Raw genomic sequence first — 22,744 nt, forward strand, 5'->3', positions numbered from 1 at the left:
TAATTTTGTACAATTGTTTTTAGGAAAAACAATTGTCATTTGGATTGTGAATGCAGAATTAAAAACCTGAGAATGTCAAAGAAGCATCACATTAAATCAGCTGTATTTGAACATTTCACCATCACTCAAGATAGAAAACATTATGTCTGTCAGTGTATGACAAATGATCCAGACGAAAACAAATGCTGTGAAGCCAAGATGAGTGCATATTCAGGCAAAGATAAAAATGTTCCTACCAGAGCTTCTAATCTAAAGAGACATTTACAGCGCTTTCATCCAGAAGTACTGAAAGCAGTGGATGAGAGAGACTGCATCCAAACCAATGAACCAGTGCCCAGCTCTTCCAGCCAAACAAAGGAGCAGAGAACTTTGCAGCCATCAGTTGCAAGATATTTTGTCAGTGACAAAGTTACTGTGACAATGACAGTAGATACATTTAAAAAAAACAGATCATAGAGCTTGTTGTAAAGGATAGTGTGCCGATTTCATTATTTTCACGACCAGCTTTTATGTGTCTGAAATGGGAAATGGCCCGCAAGCTTGCCATCAATGTCCGATTTGTTTGTGACAAAAATGAAATAGTTACCAAGACATTGGCAGTAAAAGACACCAAAGCTCATCACACCAGTGAGTTTCTCCAGGTCTTGGTGGAAAAGGTTCTGCAAGACTATGAACTTAAAAAAGAGCAAGTTCTTTCTGTCGTAACTGACAATGCTTCAAATATGATAAGTACTATTAAGCTAATGAATGAGAGTAATGATGGTGACCAGCAGCTAGAAGAACATTCTGGGTCCACAGACACAGAAATGTTTGAAATAGAGGAACACAGTATTGTAACTGAGGAGCAAACTGAAGTTGCTTCAGATGAACAGCAACATGATAGTTTAGATGATCTTGTTGAAACTGTGTCAATATGTTCTTTCATTCATCACATGCGCTGTGTTGTGCATACGCTACAGCTGGCTATACGAGACAGTCTGCAAGAAAGACATGCTGCTGCACTGATTGGCAAGGTGAGAAAATTGGCTACTGTTGCCAGAACCCCTAAAGTTGACTCAATTTTGAAGAGACGTGCTGGAAAAGGGGCAATTATTGATCAAGCCACACGATGGGCCAGTACTTACTTAATGATTCAGCGCTTGGTTGAACTGAAAACTTTTCTTGTAGACATGGCTAACCCTCAACTGACGCTAAATGAAAGTCAGTGGAATCAGGTGACTGAGCTGGAAAAATTGCTAGAGCACCCATTTACAGTGACTAAAAAATTACAAGCAGAGGACTTAACTCCAGGTATTTTCTTAAAGGAGTGGAAGAACCTGATGTTTCGCCTGTCCCAAAGAGGAGGGTTAATTGCAAGTGGCATTGCTACATCAATGAAACGGAGAGAGGAGCTACTATTACAAAATAACATTCTTTTGGCAGCTGTTCATGTAGACCCAATCCATCGGATTCTTCTAGATGATCAACAGCTAAGTAAAGGAAAAGAAGCTCTGTTTGAAATAGCAGTAAGGATGAAAGGGTTGCAGAACAGTCAGGAGGAACAAGAAGAATTTGGTCGTCCTGCCACATCTTCACCCTCATCATCAACTGATGAAGAATTTAATTTCGAAAAATATTTGGATCACAAGGACCGTGTAAAGCGTTCCCGCATAGAAGAATAGTCATCCCCATCAAGGAACACAGCCAGTACATTTCAGCAGAATTTTTCATGTGCACTAAAAGAAATTGAGAAATTTGACCGTTCATCAAAAATAACAGTGCAACAAGCGATTCCTCTGTATCCTGACATTGTCAGAGATGTTGCCCGAGTGGTTACTGCTTTGCCACCAACACAAGTTAGTGTAGAGAGGTTGTTCTCTGCTCTCAAAATAATTAGATCAGATTTGAGGGCATCCATGAAGGAGGATCTGACAGAGGCAATACTTTTTCTGAGGACAAATTTATAGATTTCTTCTTATTAACTGCATAAAAGTGTTTATTGCATATTTACTTACAGTTTAGAAAAGTTTATAAAAGTTATTTGCTATATTCTAATTGTATTCTAATAAATGTAGTTTTTGCCCTAAGTGGTCTGATTACTTATATACTGGTGAGAAACTGAATAAGCACCATGTTTAATATTTTACAACAGTAAATTTGTTGTTATGAATTGGCCATTTATGAAGGAGTCGGAGCCGGAGTCGGAGCCTGATAAAATCCAGGAGTCGGAGTCGCAACTGTGGCTTACTGACTCCACAGCCCTGGTACTTATAGCCACCACTCATAATACTGTAAGAAGTGACGGTAGCCATCTCGACATGCCTCTAACTGAAAGCCGGCGGCCTCTCACACTGTAGCCGTGACAGCACGCCTGTAAGACTGAAATCCAGCGGCTCATAGGAGGAATAAAGTTAATCTTTTCCTGGTGGCCGGACACCTATTTAGCCTGCAGATTAACTCTATGTCTGCAGGTTAATAGTGTTATTTGACATCACAGGTTCTCTTTAATCGTGCTGCAGGCTGAGTAGATGGAAGAGGCTCCTGCTGCAGTCAGTTGTCTTAAATGCATACATCAGACAATGAGGAAGGAGGACATGGCGTTGATCTCAATTTTAATATGAGACAAAACTAGATCTAAGAAAAAGAGATTAAGGAAGAAGTTGCTGGAATATTTTTTTTTCCATTCTGTGCATAAAGGGGTTTTCTCAACATCATAAATGGTTAAAATTGAAGGTTTGCAGTCTACTTATGAAAAATCTAATGCGTTCTCAAGAATGGAAGGATTTCTACTTTAATTTTTAACTGCGTGTTGCCCAGGTTATGTCTGCTATACTGCAGTGGTGGCTGGTCCTAGTCAAGCAGTTCAGTCTTACAAGTTCTTGGCTGTAGAGCTTGTATGAGCTGCTCTGAACCTAGCCAAATTGATGGATCTGGCCAGCTTAAGTACTGCAGAATAAAGCTGCCTCTGCTTGTAACAGAGCTCTCAATCAAGAGTGCACCAGTTCCCCAGCAAGCAGGAGTCACAGGAGCAGTATGCTCCTGAAGGATGAAGATGAGAAAAACTTTTTAATGTGCTTTTGAAGAGTGCTCTCTCACTCTCTGCATTGTCCAGTTCCTCAGTCAGCAGTAATTATAAAGTGTCTTATTAAGTAAGGATATTATTATTATTATGCATTTATATAGCGCCATTTATTCCATGGCGCTTTACATGTAAAAAGGGGAAATATAGACAAGTATAATAAACGAGTAAGACAAAGGACACACAAGTACATAAGGAGAGGGGACCCTGCCCACGAGGGCTCACAGTCTACAGGGATGGGTGAGGATACAGTAGGAGAGGGTAGAGCAGGTCATGCTGTGGTTCAGTAGACCGAGGATCATTGCAGGCTGTAGGCTTGTCGGAACAGGTGGGTCTTCAGGTTCTTCTTGAAGGTTTCCGTTGATGGTGAGTCTGATGTATTGCGGCAGAGAGTTCCAGATTATGGGGGAACCACCATAAACCACCATGACAAGAGGAATGATTTATTCTTGCATCTCCAGTTGGAATAACTGAGTAAAACAAGATTAAGGAAGTCTAAGAAACGATGATCCAGAAAGGTTTTTACAGGAATTTCCCTTACATACCAACACATCCATGTTAGGCGAGATGATGGGTCCTCTTTAAAGCCTGTTTGTTTTTAATTTCCTGTAATATATATTTCTCCAGCATATTCTGCAGCGCTGTGCAGAGATTGACGAGCCTTTACATTCACACTAGGGCTGGTTTCACAGGAAGCTGCGTTCTTTTGGCAGCGCCTGCTGGTGAGCGAGCAGTCAGACTGTGTCCATTGGTCAGTATGTGGTAATGTGCCAGTTTCCAAATTGATGTCCTACAAATCGGCAGGGGGTTTGATTTTAGCTCCTGCGTAGGGGAAAATTAAAGCAGTGCATCTTGTGAAGCAAGAGTCAACATTATTTATATACAGTAGAAGCATCCTATTCCGCTGTACTTTACAGATATCATCACTGTCCCCATTGGGGCTCACAATCTACATTCCCTATCATTACGTCTTTGGAGTGTGGGAGAAAACTTGAGAACTAAAAGGAAACCCACTAGTGATGAGTGAACGTGCTCGGATAAAGTGTTATCTGAGCATGCCTGGGTGCTAACCCGGCTCATCGCTAAATTTCACACAAACACGGGGAAAACATATAAACTCCTTCCAAATCTTTTCCTTTGTGGGGTTTGAGCCACCGCACTGCCAACATATTCCCGGTACTCATGCACAATGCAATATGATCTCAGGACCTCCTTCGAGACTGGGCATGTACGTCAGCAAAGGTGGAGAGGATCATACTGACAATGACATAAAAAAGTAATGATGGAAAAACCTTGAATTTGTATGTAGAAATCTTTTTACAAAAGTTCTATGAGCTTTGATCCATATCAAGGAAAATCCCTTTAATGGCGCAAAGATGAAACTAAAGCATGGAGAACATCTAATCTCTATCCTCATCATGCCCCCATTTGGATTTCATCCCAGGACATCGGTACCTCAAAGCCCCGTTGCCTTAGGCCTCTTTCACACTTCAGTTTTTTTGCATCAGTTCAAATCCGCCAAAAAGGCAGACAAGCGGATCCGTTCTGAACTGATGTGAACGGATGGCACAGGATCCGTTTTCAGACGGATCCTGAAAATGAGGAAATTTAAAGGAAACGCTGGGGGAGAGAGAGAGAGAGAGAGAGAGAGAGAGAGAGAGAGAGAGAGAGAGAATTTTTTTTGTCGAGCACCCAGAAAGAATTTCGGGTTAAATTAGTGTCTGGAGGATCCGCCAGAAAAAAACGCGTTGCAAGCTCCGTTTTGAAATCTTTGAGGATGGTGACGGACAGCAACTTTTGGCGGATCCGCAAAAAAAACGGATGCAACGGACGGCAATCCGTCACAATCCGCCAGTAATGGAAGTCAATGGGGAAAAAAAACGGATCCTCAAAAGAAAATTGAGGATCCGTTTTTTTCAAAACCTGGCGGATTGTGACTGATTGTAAAAAACTGAAGTGTGAAAGAGGCCTTAGGCTTAACCTTGCAAGTTGAGAAGGGATATTGATCTGATGCATGAATAAACCAACCTACCCCGGTAATTGTACCGGGGCTCTGAACTGAGGGATCAGTCAGGGGCTGCCATTGGCATTCTCTGCATGTCTTCTGCTCGGTCACATAGGAGCTCATCGCTCTCAGGTTCTGATAGCACATAAGTATCTGTATATAGAGGTTATGTTCTAGTCTCTCCGTATCTGAGATGGTGAGCACCATATATTATTAGCCGTTACAGATGTACAGCCATCATAGGAAGCAGCCATTACGATTTACCAAATGTACTGATTCCAGGTAGATAGCAGGGACTGAAAAGCAAATTTTCTTGTTTTATTTCCAATGGAAAGCTAAGTACACATGCATCAAATATGTTATAGGTTTTATCTGCAGCTCTGCATAGGTTTCATCTGCAACAGTTTACAGTACCATGTACACGGATGAGAATAAAAAAAATTATATCCACATGCCGCAGAATTTTTCTACACAAAAGTTGACCCAAAGTATGGATTTATTTTTAAAGCGATTGACACCTTATTGACCTGGGGAAAAAAAAAATATTTTTTTTATATACGGTAAGTCAGTAGTTAATATGTCTTCCATCTTCATTCCTTCATTCATTTTCAGACCCCCTGATCTAAGTGTCAGGTTTTTCTCATGTAGGAGTGTCTCTTCTAGGAATATAGGCTGGATGTGAGGTCTGTGGTGCTGTCTTCACTTGCTTGTATAGATCAACACCATTTCTGCACTTGCTTTCTCGTCATGTACTTTCCTCACTATCACTGTATACTGCGGAGATCTGTTTGCAACTCCCTCCCTCCTGCTATCTCTAATACTGAGAGTAGGGACAGAGGAACAGGAGTTATGGTGGATTGGTAGCATTTTTCCAGATCACTAGATAAAGGACTTACAATCCTCACCGCAAAACGTTGACATTTTTTATTGAAGACTATTTTTAAAGTTCCTTAACCGTGGCATTTAAGAAATAATTTAGCGATAAAAGAAAATTCTGTGGGAAGGTGTAACATAGCTTTAAAGAGCAGAGATTTGTGACTGATTTTCTCAATTGACTTTGAAGGAGGAAGTAAAAATATGTAATGAAATCTTACCGTTGCGCTTCACCTGTTGATATGCAGGAAAATCTGTGTTTGTGCCTTATTGTAAAAAAAAAAAATATATATAAAAGGCACTTTACGCGCATAACCCCCATACTAAATCTTCTACTGATGGTTCCCTTGGTGGAGGATCGGAGTAGTAATCTGTACTGCTGTGCTATATTCAAGAAATCCGGAGGACGTAATGAGGAATTAGATAGTGCCACTGATTCTCAATGCTTTTCGTTGAACCAGCTTCTTCATCAGGAGAACCTCAATATTATAAAATAATTACCTTTAGGAATCTTTGCTGGCAGAGAACCAAAATTTAGTGTGGATTTCCTCACGTGAATTCCCCCTCGGACTTTGGCCTCTTTTCTGCAGAATGTTTATGCAGCAAATCTGACAATTGTGGATTCTAAGGGATACATTCAGTCGACCAGTTCTTTACAGGGGTTCTCTGCTTTAGACTATTACGGTAATTGCTACTTGGTAGAAGTGGAGTGCTGTAGCGATCAGTGGGAAATCTGGACTGTAAGGGAAATTGTACATTTCACAGCGCCCAAAAGGGTTTCTACCTCTTCTCCAGAGCAAGAGACATTTTAACACTTCCCTTCATGCCACGATCAGGATACTGCTTGTTTGTTAGGCAATCCCTGCCTGCATGTGTTGTGGCTGTCTAACAGCCGCGAGACATGCAGGTGCGGGGACTTGAGCACATTTTTCAAGCGCACCCAAGATACTCGGATCAGATAACACCTTATCTGAACACGTTTGCTCATCACTTTTGTTAGTCCCTTAATAAAAAAAAATTATACTTTTTTTGTACAGAGCTGCTGTGCCAGTCATGGGAAATCTAGTGTAGAAGCCATATACAAATCAAACTGAAAGTGCACTAGGGGCATGTCGTTGCACCCAGAAGAAACAGTCCAAGTGCAATGACGCCCCCAGGCACTTCCAGCTTGATTTGCATATGACTTCTACACTAGATTTCTCATGATTAGCACATCAGAAGTCGACAAAAAAAGTATCATTTTTTATTATAGAGCCGTATCACTACTTCTATAAGTAATGTACTATAGAAAAACCTCGGCAAACAATATTTGACGAATCCAATGTTTATTATTCCAAAAAAGATGCACTCGGACCAAAAACAGATAATAAACTATCAACGTTTCGGCCGTTAGGCCTTTATCAAGATTTTATCTGTATAAATTAGGGTCCTAAATCGTCAAAACAGGAATTCATCATATGCTCATTTCACATGGATAAGTGAGGGTTACCATGAAAGAAACCGTCCAGAGAACGCGAGGGCCGATGACCGGTGAGGTGTGCTCCACTATAAGCAAAAGTGAGTTGAGAAATTCCCTTTGAATTAATAATGCGTTCATTCCCTTTTCAGCACCACCGCAGGAAAAATGTAGATGTATGCATTTCTCATTATTATCTGTGAGCTGGACTTGCAATGTATGGATGTGCTTTGTATTCTGGAGTAAGACGCATGCTTTTTCTACCTGGCGTCCGCTCTGACTAATAGATTAGAGGTCTACCTGAGGGAGCCGGTCTATACAGAGTATTTAACAAAGGGTTTTATAAACCAGGCAAAGCTTTGAGGGGGTGCACTGGTTTTCTTTTTAAAGAGAGGTGCTGTATTTGGAGTCTTGTAGACCAGCTGACTGAATATGGAGTCTTATTGGCCACTCTAAATGGGTGAAAAATTGTGCCAAATATGTACCCTAGAGAAGTGAATGGGATCAGAACGATGATAATTTCCTCCTTTTGCAATTAATAAGGTTTCTGTCGGCTGCTATTTGTCCAGTGTCCTGATAATGACAGAGTGACTGCAGACTTCTAAATATTGACAGTATGTGTTGCGCATACTGTCAGGAATCCCTGGTATTTGCAGACTTCCCTCCATATTACGACTAGACATGTCTTGTTTCTCTTTAACACAAGTGGATTAAGAGAAGCTGAGCACGTCTAGTCTGCATGTGGCCACATGTATACATATTGCGGTCACTTGGCTGCCCACTGTCGCTGGAAGTACTGGAGAATCCTGACAGTGTGGGCACAGCACTCTGTTAGGATTCAGAAGTCAGCAGTCACAAATCAGAAGTCCGACAACCCCTTTTAAGTATTATAAGTAATGTCTGTTTTCTGTCTGTCTCATTGCTAAACATCCATTCTCCTCGGTGTAACTGTTTGCTTTGTCTGCAGAGTGCAGAGAAATCTTACTCCCAATGATGACCGATCAGCTGAAGTATCACTTGGAGCGACAGGAGGAACTGGAAGCTTGTTGCCAATTGCTTAGTAACATCCTGGAGGTGCTTTACAGGAAAGACGTGGTCAGTAATGGGAAAAGATCGCTCACTTTTATGAACCCACAAATTGTATTTTACCATTTCTTCTGGGAGATTCTCTATGTGCTGCCAGATACGGATCCATCCTAATCAAGTCAATTACATTGGATGATTACTAGTGATGAGCGAACGTGCTCAGATACTTGTGTGCTAATCGAGTGTCTTCAGCATGCTCGAATAATATGTTCAAGTCCTAGCGGCTGCATGTCTCGTGGCTGTTCAGCAGCCGCAACACATGCAGGGATTGCCTGTTTGTTAGACTATCCCTGCATGTGTTGTGGTTGAGACATGCAGCCACGGGGACTCGAACATATTATTCGAACACGCCGGAGACACTCGGTTAGCACCCGAGCATGCTCAGATAAAATCTTATCCAAGCACGTTCGCTCATCACTAGTAACTACCCTTTAATGGGTTGTTTAAGGCTTTAAAATTCATGACCTATCCACTTTGAGGTTTTATCGGCATGAGATCAGTGGGTGTCCGATAGCCTGAAACCCCCAGAGATCAGCTAAAAATCCACTTTTACAGCAGCAAGCAATGTACAGAACACAGCAGCCATGTACATTGCTTACTGGCCGCTGCTGGGTACTGTGATTATCACCCATTTAAGTCCTGGACAACGTTCTCTGTCCCCTCATTGGGGGCCACAGGACCATGGTGTTATGCTCCTTTAAGATTAATGTCCACTCTTGTACACCATATGCATTTTTTTTTTCAATCAAAATAGAACCAAAATTCATTCTTTACTGATTGATTACTTAATCTAATTTTGATAGAGGCTAGATCTCTAAAATGTCCTCAATATACACATAAATATGCAATTATTTGTATACTTTCATGAGGAATACTTTCGACAGTAGCGATAGTGTTGATAGATGCCAACCATTTTTTCAACTTGGTGATCAATTCTAAAAAAAAAATATATATTTTTGGGATGGCCTTTGGTATATTAAAATAAAGTCTAATGCACTTTTGTAAGTGGCTGAATAAACGTAATGAAAATGAATACTGTTCCAATCTGAAAACTTAATTCCTTTTATTCATTCTCAGACCTCCTGACATGCAATTTGCAGCCTGATCCAAGTTTGTTTTCCCACTTGTGAGAGTGTCTCTACCAGTAATATAGGCTGGATGTGAGGTCTGTTTGTATCTAGTTAAATCTTGTAGAAAACTTGTCACTCTTTCTACAAGATTTACATGGGTTAGGGCGCTACTTGGGCACCTTTCACAGGAGTGCTGTAATTACCAATTTTGTTTGTATCCATGGTGCTTTGGTTTTCACTAGTTCATATAACAGTACAGCTTCTATCCTGCACTTTTTTTTTTCTTTGTGTACTTTCCTCTTTATATGTAGTCTGTTTTATTTTTCTGCCCTCCTTGAGACTGTAGATGTTTTCTCCCCTGTCCAAAGTTTCGAGATCTGTGTATACCCTTTCCCTGCTGTGCTGATATCCATAACCTTGAGAGAAGGGAGGAGGACATCAGAGGGAAATATCAGGAGCAAGCACCATTATGAATTTGTAACATTTTTGCTAATCACTCAACTAGAAAAAGGACTTTCAGACAAGACAGCAGCAAAATGATAGAAAATATTGAATGAAGACGACTCAGAAAGTTGCCTAAATTTGAACTTAGGAAGCAAATGAAGAATAAAAAAAAAATTCTAAGGTCCAAATAGCATTTACATTTTTAAGGTTAATTTTATTTACTTTTGGTCTGTATAAATCGGTAACAGGGCTAACTTTTGTGCCAACATGGCAAGATAATGTGTGTGTATAGGTGATGTATAGAACAAAATATTTGCTTCAAAAAGGATTCCCACAATGATCACTTTTGTTCCTGCGCCAAACCACAACTTGCACATCTTATCTTTACTACATAATGCCGTTATTATATTAGACACCGACAACACTGTACGGAGAAATGGAGACAAATTGCCATTGCAAAATGATACTGCCATTTATTTCAGTTTTAGAAAGTCAATTTAAAGCTTTATAGCTCAAGTCAAAACATCTTTAGATCATAAATATATTACAAGATTGTAAAAATAGAATAAAATTCACATTGTAAAGACTTGTTCTAAGCTCTGCGCGTTCAGATTTCTAAATCTGTTGTTCGAATGACTCCCAATTTATCGCCACCAAGTATTTGGCGCCTATTAACTCCGCAGTTTTTAGATGCTCTTAAAAATTGATTTCACAGAATAGAACACAAATATCTTATTTTTTAAATTTCTTTCTCCTTCTTCAGGGTCCAACTCAACGACACGTTCAGATAATAATGGAAAAACTTCTGAGAACTGTGAACAGAACAGTCATCTCCATGGGACGGGACTCTGAGCTCATTGTAAGTACATTTTAAATCACGTCGGCTCAAATATGTGTTCTATTAATTTTACAATTTGCTGAAATAATGTTAACTTAATTAAATGGTCTACAGAACTGTAACACAGCTGTTTTGGGAAATCAACCATAGCAATTTTTACCCTCCTGGCTTTTGTTTTTATTTTCTAAAACCACATTGTATGTGACATTTCTGTTAAGGTGGTGTTCCCGACTTAGTAAGTGATTGGCTTATTGTTAGGATATGCAATGATTCAATAATCTCTGCGGGATCGAGGTCTGAGTTAGAGACTATAGGGGCCACACTTCTTTTAGTGGTGCGTCGTCTTCACAATTTTTCCCAGCACAGCCAAGTGGTAGAGGAGGGCGATGCCGTTCTGGGAAAACTGCAAACGTGACCCCATACCGAAGGCCGCCCCATTCACGTGAGGTTATTCATTGATGACCTATCCTTAGGCTAGAGAATTCACAGAGAAAATGGAGAAGAGCAACATCCAATCCGGGTGAAAAAATGTTCAAAAGTTTATTCTGCCATCAAATATATACAACGTTTCGACCACGTACTTGAAAAAGACCATGCTGTGGTCGAAACGTTGTATATATTTGATGGCAGAATAAACTTTGAACATTTTTTCACCCGAATTGGATGCTGCTCTTCTCCTCCATTTTTTTCTGTGAATTCTCTGTCCAAATGGGTCTTTGGACTTGGAGCATGCATCTTCTTAATCCTGGACATGCTGTCGACTGCTTCTCCTATGTTCTATCCTTAGGCTAGGTCTGACACTTGGCACCTACACCAATCAACTGTTCCCGGTATTAACATCTGCGGCCGCCGGTTGGAATTGCTTGATTGTGGAGCTGCTCTGTCTTCTGATAGTGGCCACTGCAGGGTAGTACACATCCTTCTTCTATTCAAATCTATAAGATACGGATGTGTAGTACTCGGCTGCCGTCTCTATCAGAAGACAGAACAGTTCCACAATCGAGCACTTCCGAAAACAGCTGATCAGCAGGGCTGCCGGACGTCAGACCCTGACCTATCAGACATTGATGACTTAAGGATAGGTCATCAATGAAAAAGTAGTAGGCAACCTCTTTTATGGTGGATGGACAAGAACATCCCTGTGCAAAAACAAAAAAAAATCTGTGAAAGGGAAGCAGCAGTGATGCAATTCTGTAGACTCTTCGTTCTGTATGCCATCAATTACTGAGATGGAAATATCTCTTTAAGAACATGAGAACAGTGGGAATGACCCCTTTTTCTGCACTGACCATTTTCTCATTGTGGTCCAAACTAACATTCGGGCCATTTAAAATCGTGCAAGGCCCTGCGCACCGTTTGGCTCATTGGCAGAATGGCACTCCAGCGACCTACACCACAGCAAAATGCGTCGCTACACCATCACTCTCAATGGGGCTGCTTCTGCCAAACGGTTAAGCGGGGCTTTTGAAGTAAGGGATATTGCTATGATTTATGGATTGTCTTTCTGGATTTGCAGCGTTAACCTCAGGGTACTTGCTAATATTAATGGTACAGTGGGTGAAATACATTTGACAAAACCGCATTATGCTTCATGTCCGGCGCAGTGTGAATGGGGTTTAGTAAAAGTGAGTTTGCAACTTAAAATTCCAGAAGACATAAGCGATATATGAACCCACACATTAAGACTTGCAGGGGATTTGGCAAGACCATGGTTAATGTCCCCTCTATTCATCATCTATTGTTCTGCTGAAGAAATATGGGTGCTGAATTCTGCTTTCTGGCATTCTCGCACAATGACTGCAATTACTAATGTTGTCTAAAGACACCTTTTAGGGATTATTTTTTACTTGCATTTTTAGCTAAAAAAATCTCTTTTGCAAGAGTTTCAAATTAAATATGGACAGTTTTGTTTCTACAGCCTTTATGTATCACTGCATACCAGACTGCACCATGAGTCCCCGCTCCTTATGTACTTGTGTGTCCCTTGTCTTACATATGTTTATTATACTTGTCTATATTTCCCCTTTTCACATGTAAAGCGCCATGGAATAAATGGCGCTATACAAATGCACAATAATAATAATAATAATGAGTTACCAGTGAATCTGTCAGTGAGCTCCTCTGATGAAGGGGTCTATATATCTTTCCTCCCCTCTCCTGAACCATATTGTAAGCTGATTTTTGACAGAAGCAAATTTCTAATTTTAAATGTATATATGTATATTTTTTTTTATATTGGGAGCAAGAAATGCTGTAAAAAAAATAATAATAATATGGCAACTTGTTGGCAATCGATGGCTGATGGATAACATTGACCATTGGATTTATTTTCCATATCTGCCAAACATCTCTTGTAGAGTTGAGATTTGTTGGTCCGCTAGTCTGGTGACCACAATGGTACTTCATGGCTACCGGACAAGAGTCTTACGGACCTCCTACCCGTTGACATCCCTGGGGTCTCTTCTCTTTAGTAGGCCCGGAGTGACATTATGTATACCCCTTCTGTGGGTTAATAATCAGAAGAGGTAATTTGTAGGATCATAGGGCTTTGGTCTACAGGCTATGACGTGGCCTTGGGCAAGGGTCATTGCAAATATTTTTGCTTAACCCTAATCTTCTGCCATATATTTTGGGATATGTCCACCGTAGAGACAAGAAAAGGAAGGACGTACTGGTATATGATCATGTTTATGATTGTATCTGGGCGTGTATCCCTTAGGCTACGTTCACACGTAGCGGAACTCTCACTGCAATTACCGCAAGAATTCCGGATTCCATTCCGCGGGAAAATCGCATTTTAAATTCCCGCGGGAAAACTAGCATTTTGCAAGCGTAATTAGCTTGCAGAATGCTAGCGTTTTCCAAGCGATCTGTAGCATCGCTTGGAGAACTGATTGACAGTTTGGTCACACTGCGGCATCAGTAGTAAAAGAGAGGATGTAAAAAATAATAAAAAAAATATATATATTGTTATTCTCACCTTCCGGCGTCCCGCGCAGCCTTCCCGCCTCTATCCATGCTCCCGTTCCCAGTAATCCTTTGCGAGAATGACCGCGATGGTGTCCGTTCTCGCAGGATCGCGACGTCTCGCGGTCATTCACGATGACGTCGTGATCCGGGAGCGTGGAGAACGGCGGGAAGGCTGCGCGGGACACCGGAAGGTGAGAATAACAATATTTTTTATTTTAAATTCTATTTTTTACAGGGATATGATGCCCAGAGCCGGGAGGACAGTCTCCTCTCCTCCGGACCGTGGGTACCATCCGCAAATGTTCTGCTTACTTTTCACATGGTGTGCACAGCCACGTGCAGAAAGTAAGCAGAACAATGCATTCCTATGGGTGCCGGATCGCCGCGATTCCGCTAAATTAATGAGCATGCTGCGTTTTTTTCCACGACGCGATTCCGCCGTGGAAAAGAACGCAGCATTAGCACAGCATTGCGGAATCCCATAGGAATGCATGGGATGCTTATTTTTCACGTTTTCGCGGCAAAATCGCGCGTTTTAAACCGCCACAAAAACAGCGGTACATGTGTGAACTCAGCTTTATAATTATACATTTGTGCATATTTAGGGCGTATTAATACCCCTATTTTATCTTTAGGATGATATGATAGTTGGTATTGCTATTGGTGCATTTTTTTTCTAAATACCCTGTGCTGATGTCACACGCCACCCAATGACTCTGCTACTATAAGGGGCAAACACTCCCGAATCATTGCCCGTAGAGCGATTTTGGGCTCGGCGTTAATTCCTGCTCTAGTTCTCAGGCTCGGACATGACGTACAAGATCGCTACCTCTCCTCGGTGGAGCTTGAAAGTGTCTATAGTTCTGAATGAGAGCTAATTTGTATACTTATCACCCATGAAGCGCTGTCTGTAAGTCTCCATGCTCGTACGGAGAACCAGTTCACCACCACTCCCCATATTGCCAGCAATGGAGGAGTCCACACCTTGTAGATGTAGGTCATGTTTTTACCTGCAAAAATGCAGCTTTTTTCTGCACGTGTCTGCATCAAAAAAAGGTGTTTTTGTCACAATTTCTCCTTTTTTTTATGCTTTTTTTTGGAGCAGATTTACAGAAGTTTTTTTTTCATCTTTTTTTGTGCAGAAACACTGACATTCTGCACTTGATGTGTTTTTTTACATGCATTTTTTACAGGCTTCCAGCATCTGTAAAGGGAATGTGTCATCAGAAAATTATTGTTTAAATTTTGTTTTTGTGTTAAATGTATTTTCTAAACATTTTTGCCAGAATTTTTTCTTTTTAAATACGGTACATTTTTTTTAAGTACATATGCAATTTTCACACTGGCCACTAGGGCGTTATTGAATAGGAATCATAAATGATCGGCACCGCACGGGCGGTAGTAGTGCCCATGGAAAAAAAGATAATGCTAAGTTAAGCGAGTCATGGTACTCAAATCGTTATGTTTTTTTTCTGGATTCCTTTACTTAACAGTTCTGGACGTGTTTCAGCCCATCCAAAGCTTGCTTCAGCAGTTGACAAAAGCTTTGGATGGACTGAAATGCATTCAACTTTATTAAATAAAGGATTGAAGAAAAACAAATGTGTCTTGGGCCCATCCGAAGCTTTCATCAGCAAGAAGATGATGGATTTGGATGGGCTGAAACGCGTCGCGTTTTGTTAAATAAAGGAATCAAGGTATGCCGGGACCCTCCTGACTTTTAACTTCCTATTGTTTCAGGAAACAACACATGTACATTAGCCACAATGGTCAGATCCCGACCCCATCTCTCGAACTGAAGTGTAAAATGAGCGTGTGCAGAGGTCAATGTGAAGCGACAAGGGTGCAGGGTCAAGTGTAAAATCACCATTCGTGATTTGTAGATCCTAGATGATACGTAGAGGTTTTACTTGTCACTGCAATTCTGCCTTTGCTTATAAGGAGCCTGCTGAAAACGCTTCCTGAAACGACAGGACGTAAAAGTCTAAAAAAAAAAAAAAAAAAAAAAATCTTTAAAATCAGTGTGAAGAAATTGCAGGATTACTAATTGTGTGATTTTTTTTTTTTTTTTTATAAAGATCGTAATATGAAAAAAAAAATTGCCAAAATGTAAAAAAAAAAAAAAAATACATGTAACACAAAAACCTAATTCCAACCATAGGTGATTTTTTTTTTTTTAACGATGGCGCTCCCTGTAAACGCCCGGTGAACACCTGAGTTTTCGTGAATTCACACCCACTTTGCTTTTTCTGCACACAAAAAAAAGAGATGTGGGGGAAAATAAAAAACAGCGTTTATGCTAGTTGTAAACAATCTTTTGGCAAATATGTCTTAAAAATATGTATAAACTTGTGACATAAATTGACAATAAACCTCAGTTACTTTTCTACGATGTTAGTGTATACCGTACTTGTTTATTTCAGCGCGGTTCATTCTCCTGATAGAAATGTTCCCAGCAAAAGTAAAATCCTCTTTTGTGATAAATGATAACCAGTCTTTTAATGCACTATTCTATTAATTAAATCATGACGTATGGGCAAAACTTTATTTGGGGATTTTTAAAACAAAGTTTTTTCTTGTGCAGTATAAACATATGTATCTTTAATTAAAATAATAATAATAAAAATACAGTAATATATATATATTTTTTTTTTTCCTTTTCCCCCCGCCCAGCAAGTAACAATTGCACTTCCTTCTTGGCACATTACCACTATTCCTTTCACAGAGACTATATTATACACAAAAATAATTTTGATTATTCTTTTTTATGTACATTTTTTTTTTTTTTTTTTTGTAGCCCTATTAAGCAAGTCTGACAAGTATTATTCATAATAAAGCATAAATGTATCTGGGCATGAATACACATCTTATACAATATTACTGAAAAAAAGAATGTACAATCCTTACACTCGCTTCAAATTATCACTTAGTGATAGAAAATAAAGCACCTTTTTATCTGGATGTACCAATCGCAGTGACAAAAAAAAAAAAAAAATTACTAAAAAGAAAAATCAGCGATCCATGCATTTAATCTTCCATTTTATGCATTACTTTCACACTCAAGTATTCATATTTTTTGTATCAATTATTTCTCTTACAGTGAAGAAAATAACCTGCGGTGTATATCAGTAGCTACTAAATCTTCTGTGGCAAATCTGTAATCCCATGTCTCCTATTTTTTCTTAAAAAAAGAAAAAAAAAAAGGAAAAATCTAATTGGTTACTGACCATAGGATTTGTTTAGTACACAGAAGCCACTGTGTAATTAGCTTTTTTTCAGCCCTGTGATCCTTATGTTGTCTGTTTTCTCCTTTTAAAAGGGTTGTCTTTTAAAAGTTACAACTTATCTGCAGGAAAAGTGATAACTTATAGATCACTGAGGGGTATGACCCCCCCCCCCCCAGGATGCGCGCTGAACAGGACACCTGATCTCCATCACGGTGGAGCAGTAATGCACAAGCTCGCTCACCAATCCATTCAATCTTTATGGAGACTATCGGTAATAGCTGAACGCAGCGCTCGGCTGTCCTCATAGAGAATGAATGGAGAGACAGTCGGCATGTGCACTACTACTCCATCCAAAGGGGGATGAAAATGACCTGTTCTGTGCGCCTCCTGACAGTCATGCCCATCAACGATTTGCCATCACTAGTGATGAGTGAGCGTGCATCGGGACGCTCAAGTACGCATAGAGTATCGCTAGTCCTCGAGCGCCGTGCTCGAGTTCCCTCCCAACATGTTTCAGGCAATCCCTGCATGTTTATTGGCTGTATAACAGCCACGAAACATGTGGGGCGGGAACTCGAGCATGACGCTCGAGGACCCGCGATAATCTGTGCGTATCCAAGCACCCCGATGGTCACTTGAGTGGTGAGCACACTCGCTCTTCACTAGTTATCACCTGTCCTGCAGATAAGTTATAACTTTTTTCAGAGAACCCAACTTAAGTTCTGGCATTTGGTTGGGATCCAATCCATAAATTATCACCTATGCCGTGGATCAGTTAAAACTGCTTTTCTCCGGACAAGCCCTTTAAGCGGTTTTATGGTGGATAAAATTGTTTTACCAGTGGCTTAGAATAGGTTGGGTAGAAAAAAATTTAAGAGAAGCGCAATACTCTCTGAATCTGTGGGTCCCATTCCTCGAAGGCTGCCACCCTGCCAGACGTTTTGGTTCCTTCATGACAAACAGGAGATGCCCGATCAGCTGATCATTGGCACCCGCCACAGGCAGGGTCTGGCTGCACTATTTTTCCTAGCATTTCCTGTTTTTGGGTGGAAGTTTTTGGGTGATACGGGCAACCTCAAAACTACAGCAGTTGAGGATTAGATGAAGTGAGTATTGCTTTTTTTTTTTTATCCTGTTCTTAGTCATTGGTAAAAAAAATAAGTAAAACTTACCCACCCGACAACCCTTTTAAAAGAATCCTAAGCACAGAAATGAACACTGTAACGCCTACAAGCATTAATTTGCTTTTTATTTTATTTTTAGTCTGATCGATCGCTCACAGGTAGGCGTAGATAAAGGATGGTGTTTAGTATTTCGGTTTTTCTGCTCCAGTCTAAAGCCCCCATACACATAAGATGACTGGTGGCCGATCAATTGTTCCCGATGCCTACATAGATTGGAACACACGGCTGTTTCCTCTCCTAGATCAGCGACTTATCTCCAGGAAATAAAAAGACTGGCCACTGGTAATCCAATGTGGTGGCATCCTTCACTCCCATCATTTAACTTTTCAAGGGAGGGAGAGTCAGGATGTCTCCATACACATTAGGCCGCTGGTCGATCCTGTTGATATTTGCCGATTTGGCCGTTAGTACGCTAATGTTGAAAGGGGGGTGGGGGGTGCCTGCTGATTCGGTCACCTTTAGTCTAAATATGAGGTGGGGCAGGGACCCTCCATCAATCATTTGCCTTAGAGTGCAGTCAGACGGCTGTATAAATCTGATCTCGATGCTCGGACTGGCCGGCGGCTCTCCCTACCCAAGCGTGATCGTTTCATGTATTTCGCTGCAGCTGTAACGCTTGGCTCAGGAGAGCCGCCGGCCAGTACGAGCATTGCGGTCTGATCTCGGCCCACCTGACTGTGCGCTTACAGAAAAGCTAGGATTGCAAGGAGGAGGAGGCGAGGAATCACTGAGCTCTCAGAAAACAAGAATTGAATTTAAATTCCTCAATTTTGATTGCAGTGTCAGATAAATACAGAAATAAAGAAAAGGACGAGATTGGGATAATTCTGTTTTTGTGTGATTTTATATTTATTTATTTTTTTTTAGATATATTTAGTGTTCCTTTAATGAACTAGATTTTTTTTTTCCATGAAGATAAGATTCTTCAACTATATAAATTAAATTTTGCAACTCTGGGAAGCTACCTTTCTCGAAGCATTGTAGAAAACTGAATTCTGTACTTTCTCATCGATCTAAGCTATACAGGATACATTGCAAAAATTCTTTGTAAATATAGATATTACTTATTTTATTTTTATTTTTTTTGATCCCCCTCTCTCATTTAAGAGCATATAATAACTGTTTTATACTATACTAAGTAGCGAAACAATCCTTCATTCATTTACTATTTCTTCAATTAAATAGTAAAATTAATCTTAATAATTTTATTTTAAAATTACCTAGAAAATATCCATATTCACATTTTTTTTATCATTTTTAATTAAACAGACATTGAATAATAAATGTAAATTCCACTTATCTAAATTATACCATTTTATTAAAAAAAAAGTTGTAGATCTCTATGACCTATTATTACAAAGCATAATGCCGAATTAACTAAAAAAAAAAAAAAGTCTTGGCTTTCTTATACAATGGTTATGGCATTTAATACTTATAAAACATTGTAAGGTGGAGACCAAACATTATTCCAACATTAGTTACGAAACCTTAGCCAGAAATGTGTTGTTGTGTTTTTTTTTTTTTATTTGAGATATATATTTTTTTATTATTTTTTGTTCGTTTTAAAGTTGTTGTTTTTTTTGGGTACGAAAACATTAGAAATTACGTCTAAGAAAACAAAGCGTCCCATATCCTTGACCCTGTCAACGAACAATGAGATTAAAGGCATGTTCTGACTTTGGGATATGCCTGTTTGCTCTGACGTGAGCGGTTTATTTTTATAATGTCTTTTTTCTGTAATATTAAAGTGAGCGTGAAAGTGACAAAGGAAAAAAAAAATATTCTGTAGCGCGGGAAGGCATAACTCATAATTAGTCTCATCTTTGAGATTTTCATTGGTCTCCGACCGCTTGAAAATTTGTGCTTTCTCCGGATTTTTGATGTGCTGAAAATTGCACTCATCACCTGCTTGTATTTTGCAATAAAATGTTAGATGAAAGACCCCTTTTTTTCTTTTTTTTTTTTTTTTTTATAGATGTTAGGCTATAAAAAATTTTTTCCCTTAAATCCATGTTCTTAATATAAACTCAAAATAAAAGAAACCCAAATTATAGCATTATAGCCATTGATTTTTTTTTTTTATATATTGAACCAAAATAATTGGAAAAAAAAAAAAAAAACTTCCACATTTTCCGTTTCTTTTCTTCACATTTGGCAATACAAATTTTAATCCAGATTTTACATCCCGCATAGTGAACTGCTAGTAAAAGTTGGCATGTTGTGATTTTTTTTTTGTTTTGTTTTATACCTTGCTCCTGCCATGTGAGTTGCAAGTATAAAGGCCTTTTTGGTACACACAGTAGATATCTGCATACTGACCAAACATACGCTTCTTGATAACTGCACGTTAACAAGATCCCACTTCTTCGGTAATGGACTATTGTATTTTCTTAGATGGTGCCCATGAAGGCCAGAGGCTCGTGTTTCAGCAGCTTTAGCTATAGGAACCAGAGTTTCCATCTTCCGTGCTTTTTCGATTCTGTTTTGGATTTTTGCTTGGGGGTCGACGTGTAACTCTCTGCAGGGTAAGGCAAAGGTGCAACCTGAGTTTCCTCAATGGGATGGAGTTTCTTTAAAACTGGTTGTAGTTTGTCTTCTTGCTGCTTAAAATCCAGTTCCACACTAAAATGTGAAGAAGAAAGGAAAAAAAAGTAATTTACGTAAATTAACAAATTTAAAATGCGCTCTACTCAGCGATGACAATGTGCGATACATATTTTAATCATATCTGTCAACAGATTTCACAATACAAACTGCATATATGATGTATTAGATTTATACCTGATGAGGCCGGTATACTTGCTTTGACAATCCATGTCAGAATTGGAGTAAAATCCTTTAAGAAAGTTTAATTCTCCACCTACCTAGCCTGATTGATAGCTGTTAAGCACCTCTCCTCCCTGCTGCTGAATCTCTACCCACCTTCCACCTACCTTTCCTGATTGACTGTTTCTCAGTGTTCCTCCTCCCTGCTGCTTCGAAGTCTGCACCTATCTCACGTGAACAACAGCATCTTGGTGTCCTTCCTCCCTGCTGCTGAATCTCAACCCACATAGACTACATTTCTGACTGTGTACAAATCGAGCCACCCAATCTGACTGACAGCTCCTCAGTGTCCTTCCTCCCAGCTGCTGAATATCCACCCTCCTCAATTACATTTTTCATGGTTCACAAATGGAGTCACCCAGCCTGACTGACAGCTCCTCCTCCCTGCTGTTGCTGATTTTTCACGCTGCTCAGTACACGTTGCGGCTGTCAGTCACGCTAGATGGGCGGAGGCTGCATAAACTTGGAGTTATGAGCTATTTCATTCTATAGCTTGATCCCCAAAAAAAGATTCAATTAATATTCAATTTACACATCATTTCTGATATGGACTTTCAAAATAAATACACCAGACATATCAGGCCTAATAGATCTATTTTAATAAATATATACAGTTTGCATTGTTGCATTATAATATATGGCAACAGATTCACTTTGCGAACTCCACCTGTCAATAGGACGTGCTCAGCCACCGCTCTGTTCACGGCTCTGACCCCTCTTCTGCATGTGGTAATGTAATGGAGAGGAAATGAAGGCTCTGAGCCCCTATTCTAGTTATTGCTGTGGGTCTTTGTGACGGCGCCCCCCAGCGATTAGACTTTTATTACCTATAGATAGGTGAAGGGCCGATCTACTTTGTAGAAATCGATCAACGTCCATTTTCTGGTCTGTTTTCACAGGCCGAAGAGCAATGATAGAGGCAGAACAGTGGTTAAAACAATCATTCTGTCCCCACGTAACGTTATCGGCAGCACATTCTCTGTTTATATTGGGTGAGCTGCTGCCAATGATGACTTTAAAGCTGGCATAATCGATCCATTCACCCGCGAATGCTCGTACGTTCGGGTGATTATGGGCATGTTTACATAGGCCGATAATCGGGAACGCTCTGTAATCAATTCTCATCACCTTTATTCAGTACTAGCTGAAGAGCCCCGGCGCTGCCCGGGCATAGTAACTAACTGTGGTTGGTTATAACAAATTATAATTATCCTCCATCCCATAGTCCCGTGCCCATATACCCATCATACATATCCGCCATCCCATAGTCCAGTGCCCATATACCCATCATACATCCTCCATCCCATAGTCCCGTGCCCATATACCCATCACACATCCTCCATCCCATAGTCCCGTGCCCATATACCCATCACACATCCTCCATCCCATAGTCCCGTGCCCATGTACCCATCACACATCCTCAATCCCATAGTCCTGTGCCCATATACCCATCACACATCCTCCATCCCATAGTCCCGTGCCCATATACCCATCACACATCCTCCATCCCATAGTCCCGTGCCCATATACCCATCACACATCCTCAATCCCATTGGTTTATGTGAGTGTGTATTAAGCCACACCCACTCCACATAGCGGGGACATCATCAGTTGATTATGACATCAGTTGATTATGACATCATCAAATGATCATGACCTCTTTGAATAATTATGACATCAAATGATTGACATCATTGGTTGATTATG

General features: G+C 40.1%; 2 protein-coding genes across 3 annotated transcripts in view; one reads left to right on the forward strand and one right to left on the reverse strand.

The window, feature by feature from the left end:
* Positions 1-22,744, forward strand: part of DOCK1 (dedicator of cytokinesis 1) — a 495,500-nt gene that overhangs the window by 215,921 nt on the left and 256,835 nt on the right. The window contains exons 26-27 of the mRNA XM_073546335.1: positions 8,360-8,487; positions 10,756-10,851. Coding sequence (XP_073402436.1) covers positions 8,360-8,487; positions 10,756-10,851 — 224 coding nt within the window. The remainder of the gene's footprint in view (positions 1-8,359; positions 8,488-10,755; positions 10,852-22,744) is intronic.
* The window catches only part of INSYN2A (inhibitory synaptic factor 2A), a 77,654-nt gene continuing 71,241 nt past the window's right edge, over positions 16,332-22,744 (reverse strand). For both annotated transcript variants that reach the window (XM_073546337.1, XM_073546336.1), the window contains exon 4: positions 16,332-20,833. In XM_073546337.1, coding sequence (XP_073402438.1) covers positions 20,650-20,833 — 184 coding nt within the window. In that variant the 3' untranslated portion in view covers positions 16,332-20,649. The remainder of the gene's footprint in view (positions 20,834-22,744) is intronic.

This window comes from Dendrobates tinctorius, unplaced genomic scaffold (assembly GCF_039654945.1).
Source record: "Dendrobates tinctorius isolate UK_male_01 unplaced genomic scaffold, ASM3965494v1 ptg000147l, whole genome shotgun sequence".
Taxonomy (NCBI): domain Eukaryota; kingdom Metazoa; phylum Chordata; class Amphibia; order Anura; family Dendrobatidae; genus Dendrobates; species Dendrobates tinctorius.